Genomic DNA, 10,614 nt, shown 5'->3' on the forward strand with positions numbered 1-10,614 from the left:
GTATAAATACGCCCTGTCTCAAAGATACTTTGGGATTTTGGGGCAAGCTGATCAAGAGTAAATGTGTCAATAAAATCCCCCGTGTATTGGCTGGAATCCAACGACTCCGACTGTTATTTCGGTGTGCGACATACCTGGCTTTTCACCCACAATGGAAATAAATCTTGTGACATTGCAGAATCTGACTGAAACAATGCCACAGTGAATGTGTGCCGTAATCAAAGCTAAAGGCAGTCCAACATAATATTAGAGTGTGTAACTTTTTTTTTGGTATCAACTTTTTTTTGACCAGGCAGTGTACCTAAGTGAAGTCTTTTAGTATTTTACTCCTAAAGTGTGTGAATGAGATGAAGGCTACAAGGAGCAGAGGTCACAAACAGAACTGGAAGTGGCACATCTGAAGACGTCGAGGTTCTCCTTGGGAGTGACAATACATACATATATACAAACAGTTAGAGAGGACATGGAAGTTGCTGGAGTGAAGACAGGAGTTAAATGACTCGCTGTGGTGACCCCTGAAAAAGGAACAGCAAAAAAAAGAAGAAAAGAAGTGTGTAGAACAGATGCTCTTTCGGGACCCAAGCAGTGGAATAAAAAAGGACCTGTCGTCTTTCATTTGTCCATTTTTCTTGCTAAACTTTTATGACCAGCATGTAAGGATTGAATATTTTCCTCTAAGTTGTAAACGGTATAGGAGGCTCACCAGTGTGATGCAAGAAAGACGGTGGATTTGATACTGAAGCACTTATCATTGTTGCCACTTTTGTTGTGGTGGTTATAATGAAAATAAGAAACAATGATTTAAACTCACAAACTTTATTACAGTGACTATTACAGAATATGGTCTTGTCTCATATCTTCTGTATCTTACGCTGTTATTTCTACTAACACAGTCTCTTCTTTCCTGCGCTGTCAAAGTAGCACCCTCTGGCGTCAAAAAGTAATAACAGCAACAGAACAAAACATCAATATATTCACTGAGTAAACCTAGGAACACAACCATCATTTAGAGTGTTTTTGGCAAATGTGAGACAGGTCTTTGTGTTCTCTTTGCTTAGCAGTGGTGAAGGCCATTTTTGCTCTAGATTCTATTCAGGATTTTTTTGGGGACCTTCGTATGAGTCATCAGTGCACTCTTGGAGTAGTTATGTTTTTCTGGCCACTCCTAGGAAGGTTCACTGCTGTTCCATGTTTTCTCTATTTGTGGATAATGAATCTTTTTAGGTGATCTCTTGATTCTACAAGTCTGGTAGTAATCAAGTCTAGGTGTGGCTAGGGAAAGTAATGTCAGCTATCCAAAAAAATTGTTAATTTATAATTTAACAAGGATAGTAATCACATTTTCTCATAGGGAGCATAGGGATCAAATAGCTTTTGTTCGCAAATAATATAAATCCTCATTTGAAAGCTCCATTTTGCATCTAATGAGGTTATCTTTGTGTGATATAAGCATTTATTTTGTGATCTAAAACATGTAAGTGTGATAAAAAATAACATAAAACAGAAGACATCTGTAAGATTAATTAAGTTGTGAACCAATAAAATCATTTCAATATCGTGCTGCATGTGGGCCAATCATTCTCATACTGTATTTGCTCTAAATAATGTGTGAGAATGGAAGGAAGAGGGAGGAGAGGCAGCAGCTTCAATCTGTTTTGTCCAACCACTTTCCTAATCTGAAGACGACACAACTGGCAGAGGCTTCTGGGCGAAACTAGAGAGAAACAGAGTGGGACTCAGAATTATTCTTGGTATAAATTTCATGCACAAATAAAATCTCTCCAATATCAGCTGTACCTTCAAATGCAACCAGCAGCCGCTGAATCCTTTCACCAGGATGTGCCAGATCCACTGGCCGCTGATTGTTACCATCTCTGAGGTTGATGTCAGCGCCATAGTTGAGCAGCAGAGAGACCTGATCTGCGCTGCCCTGCCTGACAGCTGCATGCAGAGGGCTGTCCTCCCCTCTGCCCACATTAACACAGGCTCCTGGATAAAACCAATGCATGAAGAGAAGAGAAGAAAAGAAATAAAAAATCTATAATATATGATCTTATACTTAACCTAAGTAAACTAAATGTTTTGAAGGGATAGAAAGAGAATTAAAATACAGAGAAAATAAGCTCAGAGGCAAAACAAATACAACCAAAAAGTCTGCTGCAGCTTGAAAAACAGAGAGAATGTTTGGAATGTTGGACGAAGGAGAGTGAGAGCAGAGAACGTAAGAAACATGCTAAAGAACTGGTGGGCAGTAAAGATGGATCAGGGGTGATTGCTGGACGGCATAACAATGCTTCTATATTTTTAACACAATATGAGAATGTTTCTGCTCCTAAGGCTGTAACTGCAACAGTGAAGATTAAACCTCCAGCTTACAATTGTCCTAACGATTCTACTTTTTCTTCTCCTGTCTCGGAATGGTTGTACCCAGACTTGAGTGTGGCTGATCATCCCCAACCACAACTCCCACAGGCAGCTGAAGCCCGCCAACCATCAACATCAGCATGTGCAGCAACACCAACAACATATGCTAAAGAAGAGACAGAGATTGACATGTCTGATGATGATGATGATGATGAAGAACAATCTAGTGATGATGATGATGATGGAAGGAGTCATCGTCCAAGACAAGTTTCAAGCATAAAAACGTGGATGAAAGGGAAAAAAGAAGGCAGTGTCCAACCTGCTCGACCTGATCTCAGATCTAGAGACAGAAATAAGGGACAAATTTCAAAGACTAATGTGTCACCTATGTTAAATGCACCTATGGTTGAATTGATGGGACCAGAAGGTCCGATCTTGGTCCAATCAGGACATTGAAGATGCTGTGAAAGACCTGACTGATGCTCTCCACTGTGGAACTGATTTTGCTGATTAGCTGACTGAATTCTGTCATGAATTTTGCCCTACTGGAGCAGAACTGAGAAGACTTAATCCTACAGATTTGGCAAAGATCCATGCCTTTTTGCCAAAACTTGAAGATGAATACAGACTGGAGAGACAGTGGCAATGATACTTATAAGATGATGGTTACTCAACTCACAACTGCAATACAAACTATGTTTCCTGTCAGAATAAACATGACCTTCGTCTACACATGCAAAGAACAACCAGAGGAGAGAACTGAGGACTTTATTCACCGCTTAATGGAGGTAGTGACAAGGTATGGAGGACATAACGGACCGGATTACTTTGACAATCAAATCCCTCCTGGGCCCTGGGAAAGCATTACCTGCCATGCCATTATTAAGGGACTACTTCCAGACATTGAACAGGAAGTGAAAAACTCCTATGTGGTGTCAAGGAATGTGAGTTGAGATCAGCCCAAAACCCAGTCTCAGGCCAGTGCAAGTAAAGGATGTTGCTTAAGACTGCAATAAAGAGACTGTGTGTGTGTCTGCTATCACTGGTACAGAAAGCTGAACATTTAATTAAAAGTAGAAATCAAAAAATGTTATATTGTGAATCACAAAGTTGAATGTTAAAATCAACAGTCACTTCTTTCTGTAATAAACAAGTAATCATTTATTGAACAATTGAGCCGGTAATAGATTGTACTTATCTTTTACAAGCTATAATCAGTATTAAGTGATTATTCTGTGATTGATGATTTATTATATGCTGTAATTGTCATTGAGTGATTTGTTATAAAATATGCACTTTAAAAAGTGTAAGGTCGCAGCTGAAAAGTAAGAGACAGAATGGGGAAATTGCTGTAAGAAGAGACGGTGTGGACATCAGAAGTCACTCTCAGTCTCCAGGCAGGGTAATAGGGTAAAAGAGGAAGTTACTTGGGACAGGAAATACCAGTCTCCAAGGAGTTGGTATCCAAACATTAAAGAAATCTACAAGAGATAAAAACCCTGCACATAGTGCAGACAGGTGCTGAAGCTGCAGGGGACAAGAAACAAGACAGTTTTATGCCTGCTGTCTCATGTGAAGAAAACCAACAGGACCTTGACCAAATTAAAAGAAGGAAGTCCTGTCCGTTAGAGGTTTCAGCCCGGATTGCCAAAAGGTCAAGCTCTGGATTAGAGGCGCCCGTTACGAATACAGTACTGCGAGGGTTAATCTGCCAATTTGGCTCGTCTGACAAAACTGCAGACTTTCACCCTAGGATGGTAGGAAATTAAACTCACATTTCTCCATCTTAACCAAAATTTTATATATTTAAATTTTCTACAGCTGTGGCCTGAGAGGAAGTAAATTAGTTGGGAAACTTTATGACTTGTTATTATGGATTGGAAAACTGTATTCTACTGAAGTGATTTTAAACCTTTTCAGCTACTGATTTATGCCACAAAGCTGTACCCTGCAACATAAAATAATTAATAAAAGCAAAGCATAGAAAGACGATACTCTGTGATGGATTTTGTCAATTTCCCTGAGTTCACATTAGTCACTTAATCTCTATTCTCACAAAGTCATGGATACAAGGAGCTTGGTTCTGTAAATATTGGGAGGTTTTGCAAATGTGGTTCAGCACAGTTTTATTAAAATATCACCCTGAGATCTTATTTTCTAAGATCTTGGAGAAACCAGACTGACTAACAGCAGTACGTCACAATGTCGGGGTGTGGTCGGTCGTTAACCTGGGAGCTTGATGGATTATTTATTCTCAGCTGGTGGATAAATTCTCCTACCAGGGAAGCGGATGAATCCTAGGGAAGAAGACCGTAATTTAGTCTGGGTTAACCAACCCTCACAGTCAGCTTATCTAAGTCCAACTGTGGTGTAATTGGGTAATACCCGGGGTCTAAAGCTGGTTTTTTAACTTTTGGAGGTAAGCTGAAGGGAACAATTCCCGTAAGACAACAGTGGGATGGGCTGAACAGCCATGTTTGGAAGATGGGAAGCGTTATGCCAGACACGCACAACTTGTGGAATCTTGCACAAAAGCAGGAAAAGAAAAAAGAGAAAAACAACTGCATCTTGCTTCTGTTACAATGTATTATGGTCGGCCAAAAAGAGGAAGGGGGCAGAACAGAGGACGGGGGCGTGGCCGCCGTGGCCGAGGGACACGCTGCAATCTTCAAAACGGGGATGATGATGATGTATGTCATTGTTGCGGTGACAGAGGTCATTGGAGGAATGAATGTCCACCAAACAACAGGACCGTGGCAGACTGACTAGGTGTGGCGTGTGAAGGTGGACTGACTTGGACAGTGCAGTCAACATAGGGTCATGTAAACCACACACAGGTACAATTACTTTGTAATTTGTTGGGGATACATGTACAAGCAGATTAGAGTTTATTAAGAGAAAATGTTCCTACTGCTTCCTGCAATGAAGAAACGCTTGCTGAATGTCATGCATTGAATAACTCACCTGCTCATTTTCTTCCTGACAACAGGGAGCAGCTCATTAATTGTGGCGTCAATGCAGGTTTTCCCCCAGAAAAGAGGCTAAGCCTAGGGGTAGGTGGCCGTTCGCCGGCCGACCGTGATTTAGTAAAAAAAAAGATTAAACTTTACAGGAAAGTTGAAAATATGGCTATTTATTATGTGATATCGTAAGATATTTGTGTCAAATACTTGCACTTACACACAGGAGCAGCTTTGTCAATAATAAGAACAAAGGAGTTCCATGTTACACCAAAAACTTAGTGGAAACTATGTCTATTTTGTGTCTGCCTCAGGACAAGTGGTGAAAGAGAAAATTACTACACCTATGGTGTGTGTAACCCCCAAGGGGTTCTTTTTTAAACATTTGTTTTTGCTGTCAGATATGATCTGATGTGTAACTTAGGGATTAACCTTATTTCAACACTGAAGGATGTAAAAGTAGTGCCACAAAACGTGGCTCAGACAGCCTTGCAATTTGACTCATCTGCTGTTAACTTTGTTTATGAATGGAAGCTTCAAACATCAAATTCTTTACTGCAACTTGTGGGAGAGACAAAAAAAGTAGTGCCTCCTTTTTCTGATTTAAAACATCCTGATGACTTAAGCTGTGTTTCAAAAGCTTCAAAGGAAGCTGATTTTAAGTGTGAGAAAAAATGGTTCTGCAACTTGAGTGAAAACTTGTCAGTATCTGCCCTGTTCTGGAAAACAAACTTAGCAGCTATGTGTGTGTGTGCCTCACAGAGGAGCAGAGGAAGCTTTTCTGTGTTCCCCATAGTTACCCACACATTTCTTTGGCAAAATCACAACAAACTGAAAGGAATGACGTGGGATCATTTGTACAGGCATTTAAAAATGAAACTGATTGGATCATTTCACCTGCTGACCCAAATGTGATGTTTTCTGGGCGACAGTCTGCATTCAGAAAAAACCTTTTACTACACAGTGCACTGTCAGAAAACTGTGGAATTGATGCTTACTGCAGATTCAAATTCTGAAGCATGCTTTTTGTCTGAAACAGATCTGTCCTTACTACCTAAAGCACTATCTAAAGTACCTACAGCTTTTTGGGCAAAAAATGAATACCACATTCAGGGTTTTCCCCAAAAAAAGAGGCTAAGCCAAGTGGTAGGTGGCCGTTCGCCAGCTTACCGGCCAACCTTTTGACTACTTAATGATGGATATCATCAAACTGTCTCCGGCAGAAGGGAAGAAATATTTGCTTGTTACTGTTGACATGTTTAGCAAATGGATAGAAGCTTTTCCATCAAAACATGCAGACAGTCACACAGTCACTAAAGCTTTATTGACAGAAATTATTCCACGGTGGGGTATTTCTAATAGAATTAGCAGTGACAATGCCACACACTTTGTTAATGCAGCACTAAGTCAAGTGGGAAAGTTTTTGCAAACAACTCTGACAACTCATTGTGCCTATCACCCAGAAAGTGCTGGAGCTGTAGAACATGAAAATGGTACACTAAAAACAAAACTGGCTAAATGTTGTGAAGAAACAGGATTATCGTGGGTAAAAGCCCTTCCAATCGTTTTAACTTATATGTAAATGCGAGGGAGAGCCAGAGTCAACCTCAGTCCTTTTGAAATTGTGTTTGGCAGGCCTCCTAACTTGGGATTGGGACCCCACATGAAGGTCTTCCCTTCCACTACCATCTGCGATGATGCAATGTCTTCTTGCCAAAACCTGTCGAATGTGATTTCTCAAGTTTTTCAGATGGTGAAAGCTGCACTACCAGGTCCTGCTGAAACATGTTATCAGACCAAGAGACTGGGTTGTGGTGAAAGACTTAAGACGGAAGCATCGGAACGCCAAACGTTGGCAGGGACCTTTTCCTGTGCTCCTCAATAGATATACAGCTGTCAATGTGTGTGTGCACGACCTTTATAAAGGAGTTTTGAGATTGGGGGATTCTTCTAAGATTGGATCATGGTAAATGGTACATGGCTTGCACTTATATAGCGCTTTATCTAGTCCAAGGACCCCAAAGCGCTTCACACTACAATCATTCACTCATTCATCCTCACATTCACACACTGATGGCAGTAAGCTACATTGTAGCCACAGCTGCCCTGGGGCGGGCTGACAGCGCCACCGAGCCACCGAGCCCTCTGACCACCACCAGGAGGCAAGGCGGGTGAAGTGTCTTGCCCAAGGACACAACGGCCGAGACAGCTGGAGTGGGGGCTCGAACCAGCAACCCTCCGATTACAGGACAAACCCATACCTCCCTGAGCCACTGCCGCCCGGCCTGGATCATGAATTCCACGTTTCTGCGGTTGTGACATAGGGCTGCAGCTTTGAAAAAAATCTGTGCTGTTCAACTGAGCTGTGTCAGCAGAGTCTCTTATTCCTGAAAGCATCCTCGCTCTACTGGCTCCAGCATCCTGAAGATGAACCGATACACCACAGGACGTACTGAACCAGTACACCCCTATTGGTTATGGGCTCCTTATCCTGTATTAGTCAATATTTTTTTGAAACATCCCCAAGGTTAAAATAAATGAAGCAAACACTCTTTAGTTTGTGTTTGGCTTCATTTGATCTATTTGGTGATAATTTCTTAACCCAAGAAAAAGGAATCTTTGTAGAGTTGATTAGACCGTTTGTTTGACACATGGCCTGTCAGACACTATTAATACTGTGTTAGTACTGTGTAAGAAAAGTAAGCTGACCCACGCTAATGTAAAGCAGTGAGGATAAACTATAGATTTTCGGGGAAACAGAAACGGCACACACCTCGGGCCAAGAGAACCTTTGAGCAGGCTGTGTGTCGGTGTACACAGCTCACGTACAGAGGAGAACCCATGTGGGGAAGTTGATGGTCTGGATCCGCTCCATGAGACAGAAGTGAGTCCACACACTGGCTATTACCTGCACACAAATACACACACACACAATTAAAATATCATGAATCTAAAAATTTGAATCTGTTGTTTTTCATTTCTTTTTTTTTTAATCTTTCAATGTGTTTTTATTAAGCAGCATTTTGTGATCATTGTTGTTAAAGCAGTTTGTGACATTTTTACAACAAAATCCAAACAAGTTACAATTATCACCCAAAAACTAAGCAATAATGTTTTTGTGAGTGTCTGTTGTGTGTGTTTATTTGTCTTTACCATTACCAAAATAACTTGTGAATTACTGAATGGATTTTAATGAAATTTTGAAAAGTAATCATTGGATCTACATTTACAACAAACAATCTTTTGGAGTCAGCCCCATTCAAGATGGCTGCCATAGCCAATCAACCTTAGTCTACGCAAAATGGCTATAACTCTGTAAATTTTACAGATACTGAGTTACAATTTGGTGGTAGTGGCTGAGAGTTATTCACAACACAGGCACTAACAGATCATGAGAGATTACTTAAGATATCGCAATATTGTGTTTAAAAAAATAGTGACGCAACCTCCTTCAGCTAACGCCCACTTCCGGGAGGTTCCGTCACCTACTCCTGAACATTTTTCTGGAGAAATCAGCAAATGTGCCGGTTTTCTCTTACAATGCTCTCTGGTTTTCTACCGATCACCACAGTTGTTTTTTGATGATGCGTCAAAAATCTCTTATATAATTGGCTTATTAAGAGATAAAGCACTAAGATGGGCGGAGGCTAAGTATAGCTTTCGTGCTATCAGCCCGATACAGAGTTTAATAAGTTTATAGAGGACTACGAACAAACCTTTGGTTATAAACTCAATGAGTCTGAGATCACCAAGAAATTATGGAGTTTAAAACAAGGACAGCGATCGATGGCCCAATTCGCCATCGACTTCCGGACTCTGGCCGCCTCTTCCGGGTGGAACTCACAAGCACTAAAATGGGCTTTCATCAATGCACTGCAAGAACCCCTCAAAGATCATTTGGCCGGAAGGGACGAACCCTGGTCCTTGGAGGATTTGATCGTACTTACCATCCGTCTCGACAACTGGCTGCGGGAGAGGCAACGCAAAAAGGATTTTAAGCCCCACTCGACTTATTCTCCCATGACTCCTCCACCTACCGGTGACCGAACAACTGAACCCAGTCCTACTGGGTTGGAGCCAGAAGCCACGCAACTGGGTCATGCCAGGTTGAGCCAAGAAGAAAGACAAAGATGCTACGAGGCTAGGGAGTGCTTCTACTGAGGCGACAAAAGACACAAAGTGTGGCAAAGTGCCCACTCCTGGTAAAAGAGCAAGCTCACTAGACAAGCGAAGGGTTCTAAGTGAGCAGTTTGACACATCCCTTGGCCTCCGTTTCTTCCTACACACTACCATCATTAATGAACAGTTGAAGATTGCCGTCTACGCACTGGTGGACTCTGGAGCTGAGCAGAGTCTCATCTCTGAGGACCTCGTCTGCGACTTACTACTACCTCTGCAGGAAGTGACTTCACCACTACCGGTTATGGACATCTCCAGCCAGGTCATCACCCACATTAAACACCGGGTCTCCAATCTCCAATTCATGGCTACTGGTAATCACCGTGAGTCAGGTGAGTTCTTGGTTTTCTCTTCACCCACATCACAGATGATATTAGGCTACCCTTGGCTACGTAAGCATAACCCGGTAATCAACTGGGCTGAAGGATAGAGTCCTGGAGCGATTTTTGCCTACAAAATTGCCTTCAGTCTGCTATACCTGTTCTCACAGAAAAAAAGAGGCCCCTGAGAAAATGGAGCTGTCTAAAGGTCCTCCCGAGTATCACGACCTAGCCCCAGTGTTTAGTAAGGCCAAGGCTCTGTCACTTCCCCCGCACAGACCATATGTTTGTGCTATAGAACTCTTACCCAGGGCTCTTCCCCTTCCTTCTAGCCTACTGTTTAACCTCTCAGGACCCGAAAGAGATGCCATGAAAACCTACATCGAGGAATTACTGTCGTCTGGTATTATTCGCCCTTCTCCTGTCGGTGCTGGATTCTTTTTTGTAGAGAAGAAGGATAGGAGCCTCCGCCCCTGTATTGATTACTGTGGCCTCAACCAGATAACCGTGAAAAACAAATATCCCTTACCTCTAACCAGTGGTGGGATGTAACGAAGTACAAGTACTTCGTTACTGTACTTAAGTACGTTTTCATGTATCTGTACTTTACTTAAGTATTTTTAAACGTAGGTACTTTCGACTTTTACTTCGCTACATTTTACAGTAAGTATCTGTACTTTCTACTACACTACATTTTTATAATGTGTTGAAGTAAAAAGTAAATTCACGTCACGTTGCGGGTTTTTTATTTGTTCGATAGTATGAAAGTAATCGCAGGTAACGTTAGACCC

General features: G+C 41.7%; 1 protein-coding gene across 2 annotated transcripts in view; it reads right to left on the reverse strand.

Moving 5' to 3' along the window:
* Positions 1-800: 800 nt before the first annotated feature.
* asb5b (ankyrin repeat and SOCS box containing 5b) overlaps positions 801-10,614 on the reverse strand; it is a 44,685-nt gene continuing 34,871 nt past the window's right edge. Inside the window, exons 5-7 of one of the 2 annotated variants that reach the window (XM_017434684.3) lie at positions 8,098-8,232; positions 1,798-1,989; positions 801-1,714 (exon numbers count right to left, since the gene is read on the reverse strand). In XM_017434684.3, coding sequence (XP_017290173.1) covers positions 1,545-1,714; positions 1,798-1,989; positions 8,098-8,232 — 497 coding nt within the window. In that variant the 3' untranslated portion in view covers positions 801-1,544. The remainder of the gene's footprint in view (positions 1,715-1,797; positions 1,990-8,097; positions 8,233-10,614) is intronic. The other variant, XM_017434685.3, reaches the window with a different exon arrangement.

Source organism: Kryptolebias marmoratus, linkage group LG6 (genome assembly GCF_001649575.2).
Source record: "Kryptolebias marmoratus isolate JLee-2015 linkage group LG6, ASM164957v2, whole genome shotgun sequence".
Classification (NCBI taxonomy): domain Eukaryota; kingdom Metazoa; phylum Chordata; class Actinopteri; order Cyprinodontiformes; family Rivulidae; genus Kryptolebias; species Kryptolebias marmoratus.